At 39.3% G+C, this 27,248-nt stretch overlaps 2 protein-coding genes across 3 annotated transcripts in view; both read right to left on the bottom strand.

Moving 5' to 3' along the window:
- The window catches only part of FNIP1 (folliculin interacting protein 1), a 150,019-nt gene extending 135,173 nt beyond the window's left edge, over positions 1–14,846 (bottom strand). For both annotated transcript variants that reach the window (XM_081827108.1, XM_081827110.1), the window contains exon 1: positions 14,652–14,846. In XM_081827108.1, the coding sequence (XP_081683234.1) occupies positions 14,652–14,743 (92 nt within the window). In that variant the 5' untranslated portion in view covers positions 14,744–14,846. The remainder of the gene's footprint in view (positions 1–14,651) is intronic.
- A 9,383-nt stretch (positions 14,847–24,229) lies between these two features.
- The window catches only part of MEIKIN (meiotic kinetochore factor), a 96,409-nt gene continuing 93,390 nt past the window's right edge, over positions 24,230–27,248 (bottom strand). Inside the window, exon 13 of the mRNA XM_081827130.1 lies at positions 24,230–24,844. Within this exon, the coding sequence (XP_081683256.1) occupies positions 24,813–24,844 (32 nt within the window). The 3' untranslated portion in view covers positions 24,230–24,812. The remainder of the gene's footprint in view (positions 24,845–27,248) is intronic.

Genomic DNA, 27,248 nt, shown 5'->3' with positions numbered 1-27,248 from the left:
CATACCCTCCCCAGTGTCTATCACCCAGTCACCCCATCCCTCCCACCCCACCCCCCACTCCAGCAACCCTCAGTTTGTTTCCTGCGATTAAGAATTCCTCATATCAGTGAGATCATATGATACATGTCTTTCTCTGTTTGGATAAAGTCAGCAGAATTTAAAATAATAATTATTATATCAGTAAGAAATAAGAGTCCAAGGTTTTTTTGTTCTGTTCTTAATTTTTTATGATTAGTTCTATAAAGATACTACGATAGATCTCATTTTGTTCCACTGACCTTGCAACTCTCTTCATAGTGTTCTACTGCTTTTTAAACAGCTTTACAGAGATATAATTGACATACAACAAGCTATACATATTAAAGTGACAGTGTGGTAACTTTTTTTTTTAACGTTTGTTTTTTCTAATAATCTCTACACCCAATGTGGGGCTCAAACTCACATCTCCAAGATGAAGAGTCACATGCTCTTCTGACTGAGCCAGCCAGGCACCCTGATAAGTTATAACATATGAATACACCATGAAATTAACAACACAAATCAACATTGTGAACATATACTTCACACCCAAAATTTTCCTTGCACCCCTTGGTAATCTCTTTATCTCTGTTGGCTTATTCACTGTACCTCTTTGGTTATTTCATTATTTTTGTCTTGCAAATAGGGTTTTTTCTTAAAGATTTCTTTATTGGGGGTGTGTGTGTGCACGAGTGGGGGAAGGGGCAGAGGGAGAGGGAGAGAAAAACTCAAGTAGACTCTGTGCTGAGCACGGAGCCTGATGTGGATCTTGATCTCATGACCCTGAGATCATGACCTGAGCCAAAATCAAGAGTCAGATGCTTAACCACCTGTGCTACCCAGACACCCCTGCAAACAGGGTTTCAAAAGGGGTTTTAGTACACATCTTCACATTATTATAGTCTACCTCCATTTGAAGTGATATCACTTCATGTATGGTGCAAGAATTTTAAAATATACTTCCTTTCTCCTCTCTAGGCCTTGGAACTATCATGGTTATACATTTTATTTCTCTGTATGTTACAGGCCCTAGTATACACTGTGATTATTTTTTTTAAACAATTATCTTTTACACATGCTCTTTATATCTCTGTGTATATCTTGATTTCTTTACAGTATCATTTCCTTTATGTTTGAATGGTTTCCTTTCCCATTTCGTATATGATAGGCCTAGATGTATTGAATTCCTTCAGCTTTTATCTGTCTGAAAAGGTCTCTGCCTTCATTTTGGAAAAGCAATTTTGCTGGGTATAGAATTACAGGTTGGGAATTCTTTTTTTCAGTACTTTAAAAATGTTGCTCCATCTCTTTTGGCTCACACTGGTTCTAGTAAGAAATCTGCTGTTGGGGCGCCTGGGTGGCTCAGTCGGTTAAGTGGCTGCCTTCGGCTCAGGTCATGATCCCAGGGTCCTGGGATTGAGCCCCGCATTGGGCTCCCTGCTCTGCGGGGAGCCTGCTTCTCCCTCTCCATCTGCCTGCTTCTTTGCCTACTTGTGCTCTCTCTCTATCTCTCTGTCAAATAAATAAATAAAACCTTTAAAAAAAAAAAAGAAATCTGCTATTATCCTTATCCTATCTATTTTATTTATTTGAGAGAGAGAGTGCACAAGTGGTGGGCAGAGGGAGTGGGAAAAGCAGACTCCCCGCTGAGCAGGTAGCCCAATGCAGGGCTCGATCCCAGGACCCTGAGATCATGACCTGAGCCAAAGGCAGCTGCTTAGCCAAGTGAGTCACCCAGGTACCCCTCTTTTTCACTAACTTTAAATAATTTTATTACCATTTACCTTCATGTACTTTTCTTCATGTTTCTCATACTTAAGTTTGTTTAAATTCTTGAATCTTTGTGTTTATGCTTTTAATCGAATCTGGAAAAGTTTTTGACCATTATTTTTTCAAATATCCTCCCTTTATTTCCTTATCAGACTTCATTTTTTCCCACAGCTTAATCATGTTTTTTTATTCTTGAAGTATAACTGACATACAATATTAGTTTCCTGTGCACAACATAGTGACTTGACATTTGTACACCCTGCAAACTGATCACCACCATAAGTTGTTACCCTGTGTCACCATACAAAGTGAATACAAAATTATTGGTTATATTTCCCACACTGTACATAACATCCCCGTTATTTATTTTATAACTGGAAGTTTATACCTCTTGACCCTCTTCACACATTTTGCTCCACCCTCCCAACCCCTTTCCCTCGCAACCACCACCCTGTTCTCTGTATCCATGAGTCTGGGTTTTGTTTGGTTTGATTTGTATTTGTTTTTTAGATTCCACTTACAAATGAAACCATGCAGTATTTGTCTTTCCCGATCTTATTTCACTTAGCAGTATACCCTCAAGGTCCATCAGTGTTGCTGCAAATAGCAAGACTACATTATTTTTTATGGCTAAATATTCCACTGTACATGGATGTGCATGCACGTGTGTGCACGCACACGCATGCGTGCACACACACACACACCCCCACATCTTTATCCATTTATCTACTGATAGACACTATTTGTTTCCATACCTTCGCTGTTGCAAATGCTGCTACAATGGACACAGGGGTGCACGTATCTTTTCAAATTAGTGTTTTTATTTTCTTCAGATAGATACCCAGAAATGAAATAGCTGGATCTACTGGCAGCTCTATTTTTAATCTTTTGAGAAACCTCCACACTGTCTTCCTTAGTGGTTGTACCAATTTACATTCCCACCAACAATGTACAAGGATTCCCTTTTCCCCACATCATCACCGACACTGGTTTGGTATAAGAGTGATGCTGCTTCATAAAACGAGTTTGGAAGCATTCCCTCCACTTCAACATTTTTGGAATCATTTGAGAAGGATAGATGTTAAAACTTAAAATGTTTGGTAGAATTCACCACTGAAACTGTCTGTTCCTGGACTTTTGTCTGTAGGGAGGTTTCTGATAACTGATTCAATGTCCTTACTAGTAATTAGTCTATTCAGATTTTCTATTTCTTCATGAATCAGTCTTGGAAGATTATATTCTTTTAGGAATTTATCCACTTCTTCCAGGTTGTTCAATTTATTGGTATATAATTATTCATAATAGTCTTTTGTGATTTTTTGTATTCTGTAGTATCAGTTGTAACTTCTCTCTCATTTCTCATTTTATTCATGTGAGCCCTCTCTTTTTCTTAGTGAGTCTAGCTAAAGGTTTGTCGTTTTTATCTTTCCAAAGAACCAGCTCTTGTTATCACTGATTTTTTCTATTGTCTTTTTACCTCTATTTCATTAATTTCCACTCAGATCTATATTATTTCCTTCCTTCTACTAACTTGGGTATCATCTGTTCTTTTTTTCCTACTTTGTTCAGGCGTAAAGTTAGATTGGTTATGAAATTTTTCATGTTTCTTGAGGTAGGCCTTTATTGCTATGAACTTCCCCTCTATAACCCCTTTTGTGGCATCCATTTTGGTAAGTCGTATTTCTGTTTTCATTTGTTTCTAGATATTTATTTCTTCTTTGATTTCCTCAATGACCAACTGGCTGTTCAGTGGCATGTTGTCTAATCTCCACATTTTTGTGGGTTTTCCATTTTTCTTCTTGTAACTGATTTCTGGTTTTATAACACTGTGGTTGAAAAAATGCTTGATATGCTTTCAGTCTTCTTGAACTTACTGAGAGTTGTTTTGTGAGCTAATGTGATCTATCCTGGATGTTTCATGTGGACTTGAGAAGCACATGCATTCTGCTACTTTTGGATGAAATGTTCTCTATATAGCTATTAAGTCCATCTGGTCTAATGTATCATTTAAGACCAATATTTCCTTATCAATTTTGTCTGATCTATCTATTGATATAAGTGGGGTATTAACATCCCCTACTATTATTGTGCTGTCAAATTCTCTCATTAGGTCTTTCAATACTGCCTTATATATTTTAGTGCTTCTAAGCTGAGTGCATATATATTATAAATGCTCTACCACTTTATTACATATTGCCCTTCTCTTTCATTACATTCTTGTTTTAAAGTCCATTTTGTCTGATAGGAGTACAGCTACATCAGCTTTCTTTTCATTTCCATTTGCATGGAATATCTTTTTCCATCCCTCTACTCTCAGTCTGTGTGTGTCCTTATTCTGAAGTCTCTTATAGGCAGCATACAGATAAATCTTTTTTTAAATCCATTCAGCCACTGTATGTGTTCTGATTGGAGAATTAGTTCATTTACATTTTAAAAAATTACTGATAGGTGTGTGCTTATTGCCATTTTAATAACTGTTTTCTGGCTGTTTTTGTAGTTCCTCTCTGTTCTTTTCTTCTTTTTTTCTCTTCACTTGTGGTGACATTCTTGATAACTTTCTTTAGTGTCATGTTTAGATTCCTTTTTCATTTTCTTTTGTATATTTACTGTAAGTTTTTACTTTGTGGTTACCATGAGGTTCACATATAACATCCTCTGAATATAAGTCTATTTTAAGTTGATAGCAACTTACATTTGAATATATTCCAAAACTGTACATTTTTACTCCCCCCACAATGTCTTGTTTTTGATGTTGTAGCTTACTAATTTTTATTTTACATATCCCTTAGTAAGTTATTTAGTTTTAGTTTTGTCTCTTGACCTTCATACTAGTTTTATAAGTGATTAAACCACCACCTTTATTGTATATTTACCTTTTCCAGTAAGATTTTTACTTTACTATGTTTTTTTACCATTAATTAGTGCCATTTATTGTCAGCTTTAAGAAATTCCTTCAACATGTCTTGTAAAGTTGCTTTAGTTGTGATGAACTCCATTAGTTTTTGCTTAGCTGAAAAATTACTAGTCTAAAATATAACCTTGCCAAGTAGAGTATTCTTGGTTACAAGTTTTTTCCTTTCAGTACTTAGAATATGTCACACCACTCTCTTCTAACCTGGAAAGTTTATGGTGAAAAATCTGCTAATAGTGTTATGGGGTTTCCCTGGTATATAGTGTTGTTTTCTCTTGCTGCTTTTAAGTATCTCTTTAACTTTTGACATTTTAATTATAATACATCTTGGTGTGGATCTCTTTATCTTATTTGGAACTCTCTAGGATTCCTGGACCTGGGTGCCTGTTTCCCTCCCCATATGGAGGAAGTTTTCACCATTATTTCTTCAAATAAGTTTTTTGCCCCTTTCTCTCCCTCTTCTTCTAGGACCTCTATAATGTGGATGTTATTCTGTTTGATGTTGACACAAAGGTCCCTTAAGGTATCTTTACTTTTTTAAAATTCTTTTTTGCTGCTGTCTGGGTGAGTTTCATTGCTTTGTCTTCCAGTTCACTGATCCATTCTTCTGCTTCATCCAGTCTGCTATTGAAATCCTCTAATATATTTTCCAGTTCAGTTACTGTATTCTTCAACTCTATGACTTCTTTTTGGTACTTTCTTACATATCCTATATTTTTTAAAGTTCTCACTGTGTTCATTCATTTCCCTCCTAAGTTCAGTGAGCATATTTATAACTATTACTTTGAACCCTTTATCAGGTAGTTTGCTTAACCTCCATTTCAGTGAAGTCCTTTTTTTTTTTTTTTAAAGTAGGCTCCATGCCCAGCATAGAGCCCAGTAAAGTCTTTTTCTGAGGTTCTGTCTTGTTCTTTTGTTTAGAACATATTTCTCTGTCTACTCATGTTACCTGGTTCTCTCAGTTTATTTCTTTGTATTCAGTGAAATAGCTAGCTACCTCTCACAGTCTTAAAGGAATGGCCTTTTGTAGGAGATGATCTGTGCAGCCCAGAAGTACAATCTCCCTCCCACCCAGCAGTCAGAACTAGGCATTCAAAGGGCACCCCCTGTGTAGACTGAGCACAACAACAGGCTATACAAAGCTGTAGCTGCGATGTGGGGACTGAGGTACACTTGCCCAGCTGACTATGGCACAGAGGGGCAGAGAACTTGCGCAACCAGCTGTAGTGCAACTGCAGCTCAGGGGTGTATGAGATGCTTATAGGCTGGCTATAACATGGCACATGGGGGTGGGGTGCACCCACCTGTGCTAGCAGGTTAAGAAGATTATTAAAATGGTGCCCACCAAAGCTAGCCTGAGTAAGGTAGAATGAGATGACAAAAGTAGTACCCACCAGCAATTTTGTTCCCAGGGAGAGTCCCAACAGGTTCCTGCCTTTCTGGCAGTCCTTTTAAGATTAAGGATTAAGACTTTCTCCTTCACATATGGTCTAGGCACTTTTCAGTCTGCTCATTTTTGCTGGGTATTGGGGTGAGTGAGTCTACATGCAAGCCCTGTAACAGCAGGTTCTCCTTTTCCATTCCCTATAGTTTTTTGGTTCTCCTGGACATAATCCTCACTGGTCTTACGTTTTGGGGGCTTGTTTCTATGGTGCAGGATCCAAGGGTTGGAGTACCTGATGTGGGGCACAAAACCCTTGCTCCTCAGGGGAAAGATGTTTAAGATCCCTCCTGATCATGGGTCACCGTATTGGGGGTGAAGTTTTTGGGAAGAGTGTAGCCCTGCCTCTCCTCATCTCAATGTGGTCCTTTTATCTTTTGCTGTGGAGGCACCGTTCATGTAGTTTTCAGAACTTTTTCAGAGGAAATTATTCCAAATGTAGCTGCAGATTTGTTGTGTCCATGAGAGGAGGTGAGTTCAGGATCTTCCTACACCTCTATCTTAAACTGTCCCTTTGAGGTCCAAGTTTTATAAATTGAATATTGAAGCTATATTTTTCAGTCACCTATTTTCTTTCAATAAACATGGTTCTGAAAAACAAATCTAATACTACTACTTAGAAATAGAAAAGCAAAACAAATTAACAATAAAATACATTTGCATTTCTTACTGGAAAGTTAGACTCTTAGGACCAAACATCACTACCAAAGAGCATTAATATGTAATTACTTACAATTCTCAGCTTCCCACATTAGTAAGAAAGATACGATTCCCACAGGATTCTTTGTAAAGAATATTAAAACTTTCAGGGCACCTAGATGGCTCAGTCGGTTAAGGGTCTGCCTTCAGCTCAGATCATGATCCCACGGTCCTGGGATTGAGCCCCACGTTGGGCTTCTTGCACAGCAGGGAGCCTGCTTCTCCCTCTCCCTGCCGTTTCCCTGCTTGTGCTCTCTCTCTCTCTCACTCACTATCTCTCTGTCAAATAAATAAATAAAAGCTTAAAAAAAAGAATATTAAAACTTTCTACTATTTCTAACATTGAATTAAAAGGTACAATTTATGGAGGGGTGCTATTTTTTAAATAACAAAAGCCCTTGTGAATGCAATGCAACAAATCTTTAAAAATCACGCTGGGGGCGCCTGGGTGGCTCAGTTGGTTAAGCGACTGCCTTCGGCTCAGGTCATGATCCTGGAGTCCCGGGATGGAGTCCCGCATCGGGCTCCCTGCTCGGTGGGGAGTCTGCTTCTCCCTCTGACCCTCCTCCCTCTCATTCTCTCTCTCTCAAATAAATAAATAAAATCTTTAAAAAAAAAAAATCACGCTGAAAAAGCAAAATTTCTGAAATACAATTCTTACAGATATTGACAATATTAAAAAGCCAGCTTAAGAACTTAGAAGCTTGGGGCCCCTGGGTGGCCCAGTTGGCTGAGTGGCCAATTTGATTTCAGTTCCAGTTGTGATCTCAGGGTTGGGGGATCGAGCCCCATGATGGGCTCCGTTCTCAACTTGGAGTCTGGTTGGGATTCTCTCTCCCCTCTGCCTCTGCCCCTCTCCTGACTTGCACTCACACTCTCGCGCTTTCTCCCTCTCGCTCTCTAAGTAAATGGATAAAATCTTTAAGAAAGAAAAGAACGTCAGGGGTGCCTAGGTGGCTCAGTCATTAAGCATCTGCCTTTGGCTCAGGTCATGATCCCAGGATCCTGGGATCGAGCCCCACATCGGGCACCCTGCTCAGTGGGAAGCCTGCTTCTCCCTCTGCTTGTGCGTGCTCTCTCTGTGAAATAAGTAAATAAAATCTTAAAAAGAAAAAAAGAACTTCAGAAGCTTAAAATGTGACATAAAATCAGAATACTGAAAGTAAAAAAACAACACAGTACTACAGACTGTTTCTCCTGGGGGGGGGGGGGGGAAGCTGTAGCAGTGAAGCCATTTCTCACCTCTCATTTATTCCACATCTATCTTCATCTACCTCACTTTCTCCCCTTAAACATGCCCATCTCAAAAAAAAAAAAAAAAAAATGAAGGTCACTAGTTATCTTCAAATTGACAGGTCAATAGATACTTTTCTATTTGTCATCTTACAAGACCTGTCAGCAACCAGCATATAGAAAACAGTTCATCACACCATCATTTTTTTAAACACTTTCTCTTTGGAGCTGTCCTAACACCACACACCCCTGGCTTTCCCAATGTTTCTCTTGCCATTTTCTTCTTTGTAGACGTTCCCCTCCTACATCTGTACACTTTAAATTTCCTCAGAGCAAAGCCCTCTTCTTTCCAATACCCTATCCACACCTTTTCCTAGATGATCTCATCCCTTCCCTTAGTTTTAATACTGACCATAAGCTATCTCCAGTCCCAATTCTCCTGTGAATCAACCTCTGCTGTGAACTCTACATTTACTTTATTTACTGTCAACTGGACATCTCTAAGTGGACATCTCTATCAAACTAGACCAAATGTCCAAAAGAGAACTTTTGACTCTCTCCCTCTGCCCTTGAAATTATTTCATACATTCATTCTATAAATATTTACTGAGCATATGTTCAGGCACTGTGCTGTATACTGGCACAACAATGTGAACATGGGGAAGACAGATGGTAAGTTATAAAATGAGCTATGAAGAATATAAAATGTGTGTGATAGAGAACAGAGGAGAAGGCTGCTACTTGTGATAGGCTAGTCAAGTTATGCTTCCAGTCTTATATTCTCTCCCTCAGAAAACGGCATGTATCTAGGGGTTCCAGCAAGAAATCTAGGTATCTGTTCCCCACAAACAATCTAACAGGTCCATCTACAGGGTTCTAACTCCAAAACCCACCTTGAAGTTGAAGAGAACTCAAGCAAGCAAAGAAGAGAGATATGGACAAATAATGACAACTGTAATAGATGTCACAGAAGGAAATACATTAAGCTATGGAAGAAAATTTCAGAGAAACCTAACTCACTCTGGGAGAAACCAGAAAAGGCTTCCTGGAGGACGGAGAATTAGGATAAGTCCAGATGATCACTACAAAAAGCCAAACAAAAAAGAACAGAAAACTATGACAAGAAGAGGGAACAGCACAGCTTGGCACATCACTGAATGTAAAACATGTCCAGGGTGATAAAATTCTAGAAGAGGGAGAGGGGATTAATAAAAGCCCAAAAGAAAGCAGAAATTATCAAAGGTTAAAGAGATCATGTCACAAGAGCACAGAAATCAACTTGAAAAGTCTGCTACTGGCCAAATGTGGGACAATTTGTGATAGATTAAAACACATTAAAATCCAGAAGCTTGTGATGATACCAAAAAATGACAAAGTGAAAACCTTCACTAAACTCATTATAAATTATTCTGACACATTACAAAGGGAAACAATCAAACTTATATGCTACCTTTCCTGTAGCAAAGCGTAGCCAAACAGGTAGTAAGAGAAATTTCTTCTAGGAAGTAAATGCAGGAGGAATTAAACAATCAGGGTATCACCATTTTACAACCCCTAACAAGGTAATGGATTCAGACAATAATCAACAAAAGATGCTAAAACCATTAGGGAAAGGGGAATCTTATAATGTGAGAACAAGATTGATAGAACAACTCACCAAATTTATTAGCATCACTAAAGGGAGGACAACTAGACACGATGTAACTCTAATAGGTAGGAAATTCACAACAAACATCTATGGGATATTTTTATTTTTAAAAAATGAACCTGAATCTAATAAAGTATCTAACTACCAGCTTTCTGGAAAGAGAGTAAGTTATAGCAGTGGATCTCAAACTAGAGCATCAGAATAACCTAGAGGAAGCTTGTTAAAACAGAATGCTGGGAAGCACTGAATTAGAGGAAACAATAAGGAAGCAAAAAGCCACATAAAGAATGTGGGAAACTCTGTAAGAAAAATAACCCAGTTTCAACAAGAAATCATATTTTACACAGGCGGGGGGAGGCTGTTATAGAAAAAAATTACTTAAGCAACATAACTGCAAATGTAATATGCAGATTCTTTTAAGATTCTAATTCAAATGCCTGGGTGGCTGAGGGGGTTAAGTATCTGACTCCTGATTTCAACTCAGCTCATGATCTCAGGGTCATGAGACGGAGCCCCGTGTCAGGCTCTATGCTGGGCATGGAGCCTGCTTAAGATTCTCTCTCTCCCTCTACTCCTTCCCCCTTCTATCCTTCTATCCTTCCCCACCTCTCTCTCTCTTCCTCAAAAAAAAAAAAAAAAAAAAAAAAAAATTCTAAGTCAAACAAATATATAAAAAGACATCTTGAAACAACTGAGAAAATATTAATATAGTCTAAGAATAGATCATATTAAGGAATTTCTGTTAAGTATAATAATAGAATGATGGCTCGGTTTTTAAAAAACAACCTTATGTTAATTAGGAAAAAAAAAAGTCAAGGCTAGAGACTGTGCAAAAGTCACACGATACAGGGCCACTTTAAGGAGTTTGGGCCTAAACAGAAGGGTTTTACACAAAACATGGAATCATCATAGTACAATTTCTGGTTCCTGAATGCCATGTGCTAAGCACTGCATTAAGTACTTAACATGACTTATCTCTTTGAATCCTTAAAATAACTCGTAATGCAGGTATTAAATTCTATACCATTTTGCATGCTGAGCATAATCAGAATTTGCATTTTTAAAAGGATGAAGTGTTGGGAATAGTTTGGAACAAGACAAGAGTGATGGAAAAAGAACAATTAAGAGATTGTTACAACAGGGTAAGAATTTCTGGAACAGACAGTAAGAGCAAATGCTCATGCATTAGGAATAAAACAAAACTGCAGCAATTTAACAAAACATGAATCACGCCCTACATTTAACTCTGAAACAAACTTCTTCACCAAATTAGACATTTTTCCAAGAATTTTATTTTTAAAGCAATCATTTTATAGGTACTGCAGTCACTGAACTTACAGTTAATTCTTTCTATCACTTCCCAAATCCTCAAAAATATAAAAACAAGTTACTGTTTTAATTCTATAAATTACTGAAATAATAGCCATGTGATATCCTTCACACTCATCTTCAGCTCAAGAAGCTTAGATAAGACAAGTACACAGAAATCTATATGGTAAGGGTCTTTTTGAAAAGTGAAAACAGAAGGGAAGGGGGTGATCCCTGACCACCTTTTCCAATGGGGTGACCACGAAAGACAGTATTTCAAGGCTCCTAAAGCTTCGTTCATATCAAAAGTCTCTCCTATCCCAGAGCTCTACTGTGACTTACTACCACTGGGCCTTGTAGATTGCTAACTCTAGGAACTAACTCTTTAGACACTGAGCTATGGGTTAGTTGCCAATGGCTGTGTCCAAGTCAGATTTAACAACATAACTGACTATAAAAAAACAAAACCAAAAAAGGATTCTAGAAAGAAAAGCATGGTATACTGGAATGAAATTTTAATCTGCTCTAAAACCCGAGTTACATCATTTGTTATTTGGGAAATGCAAATTAAAACCACAATAAGAGGTGCTCCTGGGTGGCTCAGTTAGGTTAAGCAATGGACTCTTGCTTTCGGCTCAGGTCGAGATCTTGGTGTCATGAGATCAAACCCCGAACTGGGCTCTGGCTCAGCAAGGAATCTGCTTGGGATTCTCTCTCCCACTGCCTCTGCCCCTCCTCCTCCCCGTTCGTGCACGCTATCTCTTTCTCTCTAAAATAAATAAATAAATCTTTAAAAAACACACACAACAACAAGATTCCACTACAACCACTAGAATGGCTATAATCAAAAATGGTCAACATGGTAAATGTTATTAGGTGTTTTTCACAATACAAAAAAAAAATCTTGATTAAAAAATAGACTAACAGATACCTGGTATTGGAGAGGATGTGGAGCAATTATAAACTTCACACACTGCTCATGGGAATACAAAATGGTACAGCTACTTCAGAAAAGTTTGGCAATCTTTTTAGAAGTTAAGCATATACTTAGCATGTGACCCAGCAATCCCACTCCTAGATAACCATCCAAGAGAAATGAAAACATATGTCTGCATAAAGATTTGTACACAAAAGTTCATAGCAACATTGTTCATCACAGCCCAAATTTGGGAACAATCCAAATGTCTACCAATTGGTAGTGAATGGATAAAGAAACTGTACTATACCCATACAATGGAATACTACTCAGCAATAAAATCGAAGGAACTACTGATAAATGCAACTTAGATGAATCTCAAAAATCATCACTCTTGAGTTAAAATAAGCCAGACAGAAAAGACTATAAACAATATGATCACATTTATAGGAAATTCTAGAAAAGTCAAAACTTCACTCATTAGAGCAGACCAGTGACTGCCCTGAGTAAGGATGGGTTAAGAACTGACTACAAAGGGGCATGAGGAAACTTCTGGGGGGATGGAAGTGTTCTACAACTTCACTGGGGTGGTGAGTACAAAACTGTATATGTATAACAAAACGCACAGAACTGTACAGTTAGAATGGCTTGATTTTACTGTATATAAATTGAAGTTGTTTAAAACAATTACCGGGATGCCTGGGTGGCTCAGTTGGTTAAGCACCTGCTTCGGCTCAGGTCATGATCCCAAGGTCCTGGGATCTAGTCCCACATCGGCCTCCTTGCTCAGCAGGAAGCCTGTTTCTCCCCCTGCCTGCCACATCCCCTGCTTGTGTTCTCTCTTTCTCTGACAAATAAATAAAATCTTAAAAAAAGAAAAATTACCTGGGTTACCTAGATCTGCAAGTTACTAGCTGTATGACATTAACCAGTTCTCATTTTCTCACATGTACAATTGTACACATTTTATTTTTTAAAGCAATCACTTCTAAATCATACTGCACTTACTGGATGTATACATAATTCTTACTTCCACTGGAAAAAGTATCATATAGTTATCTATACTGCTACTTGCTCTATCTCACAAGGTGGTTGTGAAATATCACATGAGATAACTAATGGGAAAGTGCTTTGGCAACTCCAAAGTAGTGTTACACAACTATATAGTAGGCTTTACGTTTTTTAAAATAGACATGAAAATTTTTTTCATATGAGTGACTTGAGACCCTTGGAAACTTGAGTACCCCAAAGTCAATCTTTGCCCAGAAAGAGAATCTAATCAAATGTCACCTTTTTAATACTCTCAACCTGCTTTCTATGGACTCTTGATTTACTGGATGTCTCAATGTAGTATTATCTAGACTACACTATGGTTTTTCAAAAGAAAATCAGTAAAGAAATGTTCTTTAAAAGTCATTAGATGAGTATGGCAAGATATTTCCCAGTGGAAAAGACCCAAACCCAGAAAACTGTTTTCCTAGACACTTTTCCAAGATGTTCACATTGTGATTTTTCTTCCCCTAAAAGCCAGTTAAGTTCTTTCCATTTAATATTACAATTCCGTAATGTGACCTGCATTACCGAGAGAGGGTGAATAATTTTAAGAATATGAAAACCTTTTACCAGTGTAGTACAGTCATTTCAAACTTTTGCCTGTTGCAAAATTTAACAGACTCTCATTTTTTCCTACTACTACTGAACAACTGGGCTCTTTGCTGTCCTACCAGGTTTGAGAGATATGTGACATTTAGCCTAGTTATATTTACAAGTTTCCACACCGCAACAAGTATGAAGGCTATGTGAAAGACATAATCTCTTCTTCAAATGTGGTTTGGCGACTAAATTTTACCTTGAATTAATGATTCTCCTACATTGTCTTACAATTCTAAGAAGTTTTTCTACCAGCAACAGGTACTGCAACCAAAAATTAATAAAGCCTGTGTTACCACAAAATATTTTGCTATCGTTTTCAATTTTTCAAGACTCCTTTCTGGTAACAGTTGTAACGGGATGATTCTATGGTCAATTCTAAGGCCGTGCTTCCTTTGATTCGGTCCTGCCTCAGTCTAGTCAGTAGTACCATAACCTCTTAGGTTTCACCTTTCTCCTTCGATAACAATAAGACCGCTCGTTCCGGTAACTGCACACCTCCAATATTAGTTTCCAAGAAACCTGAAAGAACGGGACCTTGCCTACTCGCTCCTCCAGCCTTCTACCCTCAGAAGATTGCCCAAAACGTGCAGCTCTCCGGCAAACAGGCCGGAATGAAGCACCCAGAGAGCGACTGTCTCGGGGAGGAGGGGAGAACTTCTGGGCCCCGAGGACTGGGGCTGAGGTCCAGCCCAGCCCGCTCCCAACTCTACTGGCTGCCAGAAAGGAGTGTGGACCCTACGCTCAGGCCGCGGTGCTCGGTGGGGAAGGCACAGCCGCGCGTGGCAGCCGGGCAGGACGTAAACAAACCGGCCGGGAGGAGGGGGAAGGGGCAAGTGCCGGGATGGGGGTGGTGGGGAGAGAGGACCTCGCTCCAACCCTCCAGCGCAGGTCCGCAGCTGCCCAGCCCCTCCCCACCGGGGCCCAGGTCCCAGTCCCTGCGTGGCGCTGTCGCGCGGGCACGAACACCGAAGGCCCCTGCACATCTGGAGCGCGGAGCCCACAAGGCCATCGGCTCGGCGCCCCCCCTCCCACCCCTCGCCCCGCAGCGCCCTACCTGAACGCGCAGTCTGGGTCCCGCGCGTCCCGACCGGCCGCGCCCAGCCCGCTCCTCTTGCTGAAGAGCTTCTGGAACAGCGTAGGGGCCATGCTGACCACGGCCAGACCAGAGTCGCTCCTTAGGGCGCTCGCTAGGCCCCCGCTCCTAGAGCAGCCCCACCACCCCCATGAGCGCCTCAGTCATATGACAGAAATTAGTCACTTCAAACGGCCACGGCGCGCGGGGCGGGGCGCGAGGCAAGGCCGGCGTCCATTGGCTGGCGGTGAGCCGCATCACGTGGCGGCGCGCGGAGCAGGGGGCAAGGCGGGGGCGTAGGGCGGAGCTGGCCCCCATAGGCTGACTAGTGGATTCCCTCACGTGGCAGCTCACGGGGCGGGGTGTGCGCGGAAAGGACCGGAGGGGCGGGGAGTAGAGGTGGCTGGGGAAGTGAAGGGGGAGCGCGCTTCGGTCGCGGTCCTTCAGCGTGACGTTGTCTGCTGCTCTCTGAGGCTACGGCGGGGCGGTGCGGGAACGACGCCCGGTACTTTGGAATGCAGAAGGCTTCGTCTCCCCGCCCCCACGACAAAGAGAGCTGCTTAGAGCTCCTCGAGCAGCCGACCCTCCCCGCCATCCCCTCCTCAGCCTGCAGGTTTCGCACCTCCGTCGCGCTCCTGGCCAATCCAGCGGCCCCATGAGCAGAGAAGGCGCGCGACCTAGGCTAGACTTTGAGTGCGGGGCCACAGGCCTGCCCGCGCAGGGCCGCGGGGGGTGTGGGCTCAGAGCTTGACAGCGCGTGGCTGGTGGAGAGCCCTGCCCAGACACTCGCCACAGCTTTGACCTCCAGCAGAGAAGACCTCGGCCAGGGACTTGGGGCGGCCGCCTTCCGGGTTTTCCCACTAGCTCCTCGAACCCTGACAACAGGAATTAACCTTTTGTGAGAACGATAGGATTTAAGCTCTATCTTAACGTCTAGGTATGTAGGGAGAGGGGAATTCCACAGTGGAATTGTAAACAAATGGATTTAATACGAGGAAAACCGCTTTCCAAAGTGTGGGGGGTGGGGGGGAACATTGCTCAAAAATGACCTTGCAGTCTTATTAAACCCAGGAAGCCAAATTTTATCAGGGTTCAGATCAAAGTGGCCTTACAAATTTTCAGCACCATTTATTCACCCACTCCCCCTCCAGAATTAGGAATTTTGTACCGTGGGATGAAATTCTCTGGCAAATATGGATGGCAGGAAATAACTGGTATGTGGTTGGAAGACTAGATTAAAAAAAAAAAACCTTTTGAAAATTTCATTTAATTAGGCAGACAAACTGTATTTTCCTTGAGTGGCTACCAACTCCCACTAATTTGCAGCTAGAGTTTAAACTATAAAATAAGTGGCCTTTATAGAAAAAAGAAAATAGGCAGACTGTGTATCTGAGAATTTCAGCAATCACCATGATGTTTCACCATTACAAGATTTTTTTAAAGCACTATAGGTGATTAAGAAATTAAATTTTTAAGATTTTATTTATTTATTTGAGAGAGAGAAAGAGAGAACGAGTTGGGGGGGGAAAGGCAAAGGGAGATGGAGAAGCAGACTGCCCGCTGAGCTGGGTGCCCAATGGGGCTTAATCCTAGGACCTTGAGATCAGGACCTGAGCCACCCAGGTGCCCCAAGAAATTAATTTATTAATTCCACAAATGCTTAAGTGCCCTTGGTCCACTTACTGGGGATCCAAAGTAAACACAAAGACAAAGCTAACTTTCTATATAAGGAGATAATAAATAAGTAAACAAGGTAATTTTAGGACTAGCTTCTGAATGAGAACTAAGCAATGAAATGAGGGAGTGGGAAAGGTCTCTCTAAGAAGGTGACATTTGAGGTTCTCAGGTTAAGATTCATTCATAGCTCCTCTGCACATTGCCCAAGGTCCAGAACTTACTGGGCCATACAGATTCAAAACAGCAGGACTATGTCCTGTGTAAAGATAATCCTCGGGATTCTGACCAAACAGGGAAAGATTTCTAATAAGGCAAAATGAACTATGTATACAGTTGACCCTTGAACAATGTGGGGGCAAGGAGCCCCAACCCCTGCAACATCAAAAATCCAAGTATAACTTAAACTCCCCCACAACTTAACTACAAATAACTTAGTTGACCAGAAGCCTTACTGATAACATAAACAGTTGATTAACACAAAGCATATATTCTATAAGCATGTATTATATAGTGTATTCTTATGATAAAGTAAGCTAGAGAAAAGAAAATATTAAAATCATAAGGGCAATAACATTTATAGTAACAAGCTGTAAAAATCTACATATAAGGGCGCCTGGGTGGCTCAGTTGGTTAAGCGACTGCCTTCGGCTCAGGTCATGATCCTGGAGTCCCAGGATCGAGTCCCGCATCGGGCTCCCTGCTCGGCAGGGAGCCTGCTTCTCCCTCTGACCCTCCCCCCTCTCATGTGCTCTCTCTCTCTCATTCTGTCTCAAATAAATAAATAAAATCTTTAAAAAAAAAAAACCTACATATAAGATGATCTACACAGTTCAAACTGTATTTCCCACCCCCAAAAAAATGTGAACATGGAATAAAATTTTTGTTAACAAAAAATGAAGTCAATGCAATTTTTAATAGTGAGAAAATGCACATCCTATAAGTCAATTAATTAATCATTTGGGGACGTTTCATTTTGCTTTTATACTAGCAAGTTACGCTAAATGAGTTCAAGAGGAAACAGGCTCAAGCCTGTATATACAGAACCATTGACACTGAGGACTCATGACTGGTCCACAGCTGGCAGAGAAGAGTATTTCCTTGTCCCCTCAGAAGTTTCTAAATACAATAACCTTGTGTGCTTTCATCTTAGGAAAAAGTTACTTCACGGGATAATTATAGATATTAATAGTAAGGGAAAGAACATTACTGCTTGCATAAGAGATACTTTGTTTTACTATTCTCTAATCATATAATAACTTCATTTATAGTCTCATTTAGCCCTTTGCTCGAAAGGTACAGAAAAAAAACTAGCTATCATTCATCACATTTCCTTTATGTTGCAGGGTAATATTCAAATTACAGAATTAGAAAGCACTAACATGATACAAGTTTGTTATAAAAGAAGACATGTTACTTAATTATGCAGACTACATTGAAAATAATTTCCAATAATATAAAAGACAAGGGCACTCTCTTCTGGTTATAGATACGGGAAAAGGTGGCAATAAAACTGGAATCTTGCTCTCTTAAACACATGCTAATAAGCTTGCCTCAATTGTGCTAAATTTTCCTGAAACAAGTTAAATTTTCACTGAGAATGTCGCAGAACAAGACATTCAGAATCTAGATCATCAAGTAAAACTGCCTAAAGGATTCAGGGTACCTCAGTGGTTTTTTTTGTTGTTGTTGTTTTTAAGATTTTTAATTTATTTATTAGAGAGAGAGAGAGAGAGCATGAGCAGAGGGAGGGGCAGACAGGGAGAAGTAGATCCCTGCTGAGCATGGAGCCTGATGTGGGACTTGATCCCAGGATCCTGAGATCATGACCTGAGCTGAAGGCAGACACTTAACCAACTGAGCCACCCGGGCACCCCAGTACCTCAGTTTTAAAAGCTCTTAAACCAATTGATGATTTACTACTATATAATAAAGGAATGGCAGTAGTTTGAGACACCAGAAAACCTAAACATTCATTTATTCAATCAATATTTCTTGAGGTCTCCAAGGTCTCAAGACTCTGTTGTAGGAACTGAGGACATAGTGCTGAACAGAGAAGTCCCTACTCTTGGGAACTTGGTTCTTAGTGGGAACAGGCAAAATAAACAAGATGTTTACAAGTTGTGCTAGGAGCTAGGAACAAAATAGTTGATAGCAAGCATCTGGAGAGGGCCAAATTTACACAGGGTGGTCAGGACAGTTTTCTTCAAAGATGTGGGAGTTAAATTGAGGTCTAAACAATGAAAAGGAACCAGCAGTGGGAAGAAGGTAGTGAAGAACATTCTGGCAAAGAGAAGAAAATGTACAAAGGCTCTGAGGCAGAAATGGGTTTGACTTCTTTGAAGAAGAAAAAAGAGGCCACAAGAGCTGAGTGCACTCTGGGAAGAAGAAGATGTTTGAGAGATGGTTACAAAGACATAAGAAGCCACATTATGTAGGTACCTTGTAAATCATCGCAGAGGTTAGATTAAATGTGATGGGAGCTACTGCAGGAGTTTAAAACAGGAGAAGGACATGCTCTAATTAATGACTCTAGAAGATTACTCTGGCTGCTTTGAGGAGAAAGGATTATAAAAGAATGAGAATGAAAGCAGAGAAACTGTATAGGAGGCTACTGTGTATTTTCAGTGGAAGTGGATGATGGCTAACTGGAGTTATTCTGGAGATACACCCAGCTGGACTTCTGACAGAAGTGAAGGAAAGAAAAACCAAGGATTAATTTCTAGGTTTTTCCCTTAAGCATCTAAATGGAAGTCATTTCCCAATAGCATGACCAGGAAAAGCACAGGTTTGAAGAAGAAAATCAAGCATAATAAGTTTGGATATATTGAGTTTGAATAGTCTTTTAGATATCCATATAGAGATTCTGAGTAGAACACATGGGGAGAAGACAGGATTGGAAAGATAAATTTTGAAGGCATTTAAAATAATGAAATGAAAGAGTTTTCCTAGGGAGAATGTGTATGTGTAGAAAGGGGTCCAGGACTAAGATTCAATGAAGACAACACTTATAGGTCTTGAAGAAAAGGATCCAGCAAAGAATAAGGAGAGAAGAAAAATGTGCCTAAAAGGAGGAAAGGATCAACTGTGTTGAATGTTGCTGAAAATATAAGTGTCCATTAGATTTCTCAACATGGACATCTTGACAAGAGTAGTTTCAGAGGACTCATGTGAGCAAAAACCTGAATGGAGTGTGTTCAAAAAAATAAAGGGTAGAGGGAAGTGGTAAAACGAGTATAGACAATTCCCCTCTTTTGCTGAGATAGGGAGCAGAGAACTGAGGACTGAGAGGAGATAGGAAGAGGGAAGATTGTTTTTTTTCTTTTTTCAAAATGGAAGATATTAGAGAATTTTGTATTCTAATGGAAACAATCAAAAGGAGATGATGGGACGCCTGGGTGGCTCAGTCAGTTAAGCATCCGACTCTTGATTTCAGCTCAGGTCATAATCTCAGAGTCGTGAGATCAAGCCCCACATGGGGCTCCATGCTCAGCGAGGAGTCTGCTTAAGATTCTTTCCCCTCCTTCTCTCTACCCCTCTGCTCCTCCCCCTGCTTGTGCTTTCTCTATCTAAAATAAATAATGAATAAATAAATAATTTTTTTAAATCTTAAAAAAAAGACAGAGATGGTGACATCAAGCACCCACTATGGTCTAGGGTGCTCAGAGCACAATAACAAATAAGACGGGTAGAGTCCTTGCCCGTAAGAAACCACCAACAAGTAAACAAAAAGCTATTACCCATTGTGATAAATGCTTTTAAGGAATCAAACTTTTACCTTCAGTATAAAATAAATTGGTTTGAAATCCTCACCTTGAATTCTGTAGAAGTATACAAAAGAAGGTCCTTTATATAATGACACACTTCTATGACAAACATTTTTTCAACAAATATTTTTCAAATACTTAATATATTTAATATGTGTCTGGCAACTTTGCTAGAACCTGGAAATACACTAATGAACAAGATGTGGTCCTTACACTTGAAGAGCTTACAGTCTAGGGGGGAAAAATAATTTGACAGGCAATTTTAGTTCACTGTAACAAATGCTATGAAGTGGCCAAGTACAGGATGCCAGGGGTATACAAAGAAAGACAATTAGCCTTCTGGGGGGAATTAAGGAGAGTTTTCTGGGGAAGGAATGAATAGGGATTAAAAATAAAAATCGGAGAAGCTAAAGAAAAAAGGATGTGGGCAGGGGGGTTATGTTTCAGACAGATGGATGAGCACATGCAAGGCTGGAGGCATGATAAAATATAAATATTCAGTGACCTATAATATAATCTAGTGATAACATTGAATTAGATTAAGAAAACTATGTAAAATAAATTTAAAAGATCATACTTTATTCAGAACATGTTGGAGAGCTACTGAGAGATTTTTCAGCAGAAAACATGACCAGATGAACATTTTAGAAAGTTCCTTCTGGATGCATTGTGGAAAATTAAGTATAGGGTACAAAAATAAAGGTTGAGAATCTAGTGGTAAGGCTGTTACACAAAACCATACAAGATAATACTGGCATGAATTCAGAGAAAAGCCATAGGAATGGAGGGGAGTAGAAAATGCTGAGGGCTATTTAGAATTCAGGACCAACAGGACTTCATGAATGACTGCCTGTGAGAAAATAAGAGAAAGGGAGGAGTCATGGATGATACCCAAATTTCTGGCTCAACTTACATGGATGGATTAAGATATCTAACACTGAAACAGAAAATAGAAGAACTGCTTCAAGGGAGAAAATAACTCAGGTTGGGATATGCTGAATATGAGATACCATGAGAACGCATGGAACAATGACAAAACAAGCATTTGGCTATACCAATCTAGAAGTCTGGGCAGATCTTGGTTGAGTTCACCAGTCAGGATGTTCTGTGTTACACATGACAGAAAATCCAAAATAAACTAGCATAGTTTTAAAAAGAAACTGATTAGCTATCAGAACGAAACCTAAAGTAGATGGAAAGTTCAGACACAGATGCATCCAGGGACTGCAACAATGATATCAAGAATCCAGTTTTTCTATCAAAGCTCTAATTTCTCTGTGTGAACTCCATTCCCAGGCCTCCATTTGTGGACACAAGTGGCTGCCAGCAGCTTTCCTTTCAGGTAAAATCCAAGAGAATAAAGAAGTCTGTATCCCAGTATTCCCAGGAAAAAAACTCTTGAGCTTTATACCTGTAGGATCATTTTAAGCCTTGGCCCCATTCCTGAACCAATCATTGTGCCAGAGTTGGGAGAGCTATGTTAATTTATTTAAACCATTAATGGCCCACCCCTGGAACTAAGGATGGGATCAATCCCACCTAAACCATATGGCTTGGAAATTCAAAACCCAATTAGGATGGAGGTACAGGGGAACTAAAAACACAATAATGAACAAGTGTAGTTCCTTCACTCAAGGACCTTACAGTCTAGGAAGAAAAAAAACAGAACTTGACTGGAAATTAACTATAATTATTATTATAATTATTATAATTAACATTATGATAGATACTATGATATGGGCAAATACAGAATGCTGTGGGAATACAAGGAAAGACAACCAATCCTTTGGAGGACAGATGCAGAGACAATCACCACACATGTCCACTTACATATATCCATGGCAGTTACAAAGATTTGGGGCCAACTGCCCAGAGATGGTACTTGAAGTCAGAGATAGGTGAGATCACTCAGGGAGATGATGTAACATGAGAAGAAGCCCTAGAAGAGAACCCCAGAAAGCACCAAAATTTAAAGGCTGGACAGAGGAAAATGAGCCTTCAGAAGAAATGGAAGAGAAAGAGCTGGAGATTGGATGAAAGCCTGGAGAGTAACATTTCCAAGAGGTCATTCCTTACTGGAGGCTTTCAAGAATAGAGCACTAGTCTACAATATCATTAGCTGGGAGAGAGAGGTTGGGTAAGATGAGAACTGAAAAATACCCCTTAGATTAGCATCAAGGAGATTGCTGGTAACGTTGAGGGGAACAGTGTCAGTGGAGAACCAGAGCTGAAGCCAGACTGTGTGTGTGTTGGGAGCAGGTGGAGGAGGAGGAAGGGCTGAGGGGTGAGGGACTTGTGCAAAAGTAGACAGCACTCTTTTTAGGAAATCTGGGTGTAAAAGGGTGAAAAATGGGTACATAGAAGAACATATGGAGTCAAGGGAGGATTTAAGATATAAGATGGGTCAACATTTTAAACTACAGGTTAGAAAGCAACATTACGTTAGAAGAGGTTGTAGATAACTTTTATCTGGAAAGTCTGAGTATTATACCCTTCCCATAAACACAACATGAGATGAAGAGACTATTCACAACTGAACAAACCATGATGAATTATACTTTGGAGAGGTGAAAAAACACTCCAGTTAAAAATTTTTAAATGGAAATGACATTACATCTGCCCTTTCATGCATTTTCAACTGGATTTTCTGGGTACTTAAGACTTGAGATTTTTTTTTCATGAAGTATAATTTGAAAATTTTAAATGCTTAAAAATTATTATCAGTTATATATTGAAATAAAGAGATCAAGTCCCATTGTTAACTGTTTTTAGATCACAGACAGCTTTGAAAATGTGATTAAAAACTATGGACACCCTCTCTCCAGAAGAGAACTCTTTTTCTGATGCTCTTTAGGGTGGTTCACTGAAAGACCTCTAAGGCCTACCCACAGAAATAAAGTTAAGAGCACAACCTTCTTGTAGGATTTGCCAACAGAAATCCTCTTTGGACTTCTCATGCTTTCTAGACAACCATCAAGCTTATTCTACTTTCCTTCCTTTTAATCATAATAGAAGTCATACCCTCCACCCCTAAGCCTCTTGAATGCCAGTTGCAAATCCTTTTCCCCTCCCATTTTTCCCTATGCTCTAGATGATAAAACAAAAAAACTGGACTTAAATACTCTTGCCTTCAAATCCAGGCTCTGTCACTTTCCAAATCACGTCAGCCTGTTCTAAGTATTTACCTCTTTCTGATCTAGCTCTATTATCCTTATCAGCAATATGAAATAAGTGTTTATTTCCTCCAGCCCCACTAGGCCCAGACTAAGAATCAGGGTCATTCTTTCTCACAGGAGCCCACCACCTGATTAGAAACTATCAAGTAATTTGTCCTCTTGCTTCCCACTTAGATGATAAACTCCTTGAAAGTAGGGAATAGGCCTTCTATTTCATTTCTTCTTCCCCACATTGCTTGTCACATTTCTGCTTTTAAAACCATCCCAAGAGTTGCTGTGTTAGTTGACGACTGATTTAAAATTCAGATCTAAATTTGCTTTTAGCCTCCATCTTTAATGGTCTCTTCTACATTTCCTAACAACTTTCCTGTATTTCACCTCCAGATGAAAATTTGAAATAGAAATCACAAATAGCTTCGTTAGTGGCTTACGACCTTGTCAAATCATTTATAAGAATATCTTCATGGAACTCCTCTTTCTTTTCTTTCTTTTTTCTTTTTTTTTTCATGAAACCAACTTTTATTATGTTATGTTAATCACCATACATTACATCATTAGTTTTTGACGTAGTGTTCCATGATTCATTGTTTGCATATAACACTCAGTGCTCCATTCAGTACATGCCCCCTTTAATACCCATCACCAGGCTAACCCATCCCCCCACCCCCCTCTTTAAAAATGAATGCTATATAGGTTACATAACTTCAAATTAATTCACTGATTTTAGAATTTTCTTACTGAAGCAGCTTTGAAAATTTGACTCTTATTTTCTTTTATGTATAATAACATTAGTAAACCATAAGAGTTAAAATTTCACCAACAGTTATACAATTGTACTATGTTCACTGACAACAGGACTGCTGCTTTTTAGGAAGAGCAGTGTGGAGACACCACAACAAATAATATCACACATGCACAAACACACAAAATCTTACAGACAGTATTAGCTAAAGGCTTAAGGATGAGGTAATACATCAAAAACTTAGTGTATGATTGATTGTACGTATTATACATTCCCTGCTTCAGCAAACTAGAGTACAGAGTTTCTTTCAGTCAGGCCTGGAAGTAGGTCTCTCACTCATGTGGTTTCAATTAAGTTCTCTTAAAAATAGCTCGTAATATAAGCATTTTCATTTTTAGTGCTTCAACAACTTTACTACTTTTAATCCATACAGAGGACAAACTTTGGGGAAAAAAAAACAAACAAAGGCAGTTACATAGTAGCCTGGTACTTTGCTCTTTATAAATAGCTGAAATCATCTGTTTAGTATACAGTCTTTTAATATAAGCTATTTATTCTTATTTTACAATACAAATACACATATTTAAGAGGCATACATAAGAATGTTTCTTTACTGATTAAAAGTAAATTATAAGAATCTCAGTAGAATTTCATCACCAGGATATATCACAAATAATTAGAGAATTTTGATTTTTGAATTATATATAATTTCAGGCAGACATTCTGCTTTATGGACTTTGACTTCATGTATATCTTCAAAGTGGTGAAAATTCAGCCATGGCTGCTACATTCTGCCATTTGTTTTTATTATAATATCTGGAGAAAAATATAAAACAATAGATTATTTCATATACATGACAAGAAGTGACCAATAATTACTAATAACCAATCCTTGGGGGCAAAAACTCTTGACACCCAGCCAATCCGGTTTCATCCTGTCAAGCCTTAGGAAATAAATCCAGAGGCCATTAAAAATAATTTAAAAAAGGAATAGCTGGTTCACTCCTTCCTGGACAGGCTGAGGATACCTCTTTGGAGACAGAAAATGACCTGCTCAATAACATTCCAATGGGAAGCCCAGCAAAGATGGCTGTCAGTAGCCATCACAAGGCCTCTAACTCCAGCTATGTAACCTGGAGGAGTTGATCCAGTTGTGCTTCTTATCCTCATCCACCACCCACGAAGAAGCCCTTCACATTTTCCTACCCACCTTTCCTTTGTATTCTACTACTCCTTGCTGTAGCTAAACCCAGGTTCTTTCTAATACAGGATTCTGGGGACTTTCCCCCTACATCTGGTACCAGGAGATCCCTAGTGGAGCCAGTTTTAACCTATTCCCACTGCCACTTTCATACTATGACATACATCACCCCCTGGCCTTTATCAATGATTCTCAAACTTCGTTGTACCTATACAGGCCACACTTCATACCAATTAGATTAGAATCTCTGGAAAAGGGAGTCAAATATCCAGGAAAGTATGATATACAGATAAGTTTGAACACCAGAGACCTCTATCTTCGCTGTTCAAACTGTGGTCCATGGATGAGTAATTTCATCATCATGTAGAAGTTCATTAGAAATGTAGAATCTTGGGTTCCATTCCAGATCTAACGAATCAAAATCTCCACTTTAACAAGATCTACAAGTAATTCCCCAGTATATTAAAATGTGTGAAGCACTGCCTGTTCTACCCTCTACTCTTCCCTATTGTTTTCTTTACTAACCTCAGACACTATCTGCTCATTTATTAAAGACTGAAAACTGGGCCACAGTAATCTACTCCATAGCAATTTGTAGTAACTTCCCAAGTGGTAACCAGCCCACCCAACTACCTAGTCTCACCTACCCCTACCCAGGCTTCATACATTATCCAAGGACGGACAGCACCTAGAACACATCACTTCTGAAACTACAATACTGGAGACCTGGGAGTTATCTTCTAACTGTCCTTTTCTCTCACCACCCTGTACCAGTACCTAATCAGTCACTAAGCCCTGGCAATTATGCCAATACACATTTTTAGTTTAGACTGGTTCTCAAACCCCCGAAGTACTGAATCAGATCGCTGAACCAATGACCCGGGAATATGCATTATTAAATAATGCATATTACCATCAACTAACTTCATCTAACATATGACATCTAGATTCAATAAATATTTGCTGAATAAATGAACTAATCAACTGCAGAACTGTATCTATTTTGACGTCAAATCAACAGGTTTAAAAATCTCCATGATGTCAAACTAGTTTGATTTCTTTTTACCCAAGGAACGGACTGGCATCTCTATATTTGTACTAGATCGATGTGTCTGTGTCAAACGCTACACAATTACCTGCTATATTCTTTACATGAGATGGCACAACCAAATTTATCATCAAATACAACAACCACCCAATATATTTTAGACTTTTGCAATTTAATAAAAACAAAGGAATAATTTCCAAAGGGAAAAAGAAAAACATGGTCTTGAGGAATTAACCTACTCTATAGAAACAAGTAATACTTATTGCATAAGAAGTGATTATTGTATTTCAGATGCTTTACAGAGATTATCTCTAATCCTTGCAAAAACTCTCTGAACTAAGTTCTACTATTATGCCAATTTTACAGATAAGAGGGTAAAAGTCAGAGGATTTAAGGAATTTACTCATGTGACAGAGCTAGGTTTTGAACTTAGGGATGTCTTATTCTTTTTTTTTTTACATTTTTTAAAATTTTATTATGTTATGTTAATCACCATACATCACATCATTAGTTTTTGATGTAGTGTTCCATGATTCATTGTTTGTGTATAACACCCAGTGCTCCATTCAGTACGTGCCCTCTTTAATACCCATCACAAGGCTAACCCATCCCCCCACCCCCTCCCAGAACCCTCAGTTTGTTTCTCAGACTCCATAGTCTCTCATGGTTCGTCTCCCCCTCCAATTTCCCTCCCTTCATTTTTCCCTTCCTACTATCTTATTCTTAACTGATTTCTATTACCATCCATAGGATACCCAAGTCATTTTCCATCTCACTTGTCATATTTCTATGTGATACATCTACCTGCTCTTATTATCTAAAAACTCAAGCTTCTCACTAAAGATATATACGTATCCAGTTAAAGGCTCTTATTGTACGACGTACTACAAGCTTGAGATATGAATTTATAACACAACATTTATCATGTCTTCTAAAGATCAAAATAAAAGAGAAATTGTAAAACCTTACTA

Source organism: Leptonychotes weddellii, chromosome 7, assembly GCF_054177405.1.
Source record: "Leptonychotes weddellii isolate Sample4059 chromosome 7, ASM5417740v2, whole genome shotgun sequence".
In the NCBI taxonomy this organism is placed as follows: Eukaryota; Metazoa; Chordata; class Mammalia; order Carnivora; family Phocidae; genus Leptonychotes; species Leptonychotes weddellii.
Note: the sequence above shows the minus strand (reverse complement) of the source record. Positions and strands in the feature narration are given on the sequence as shown.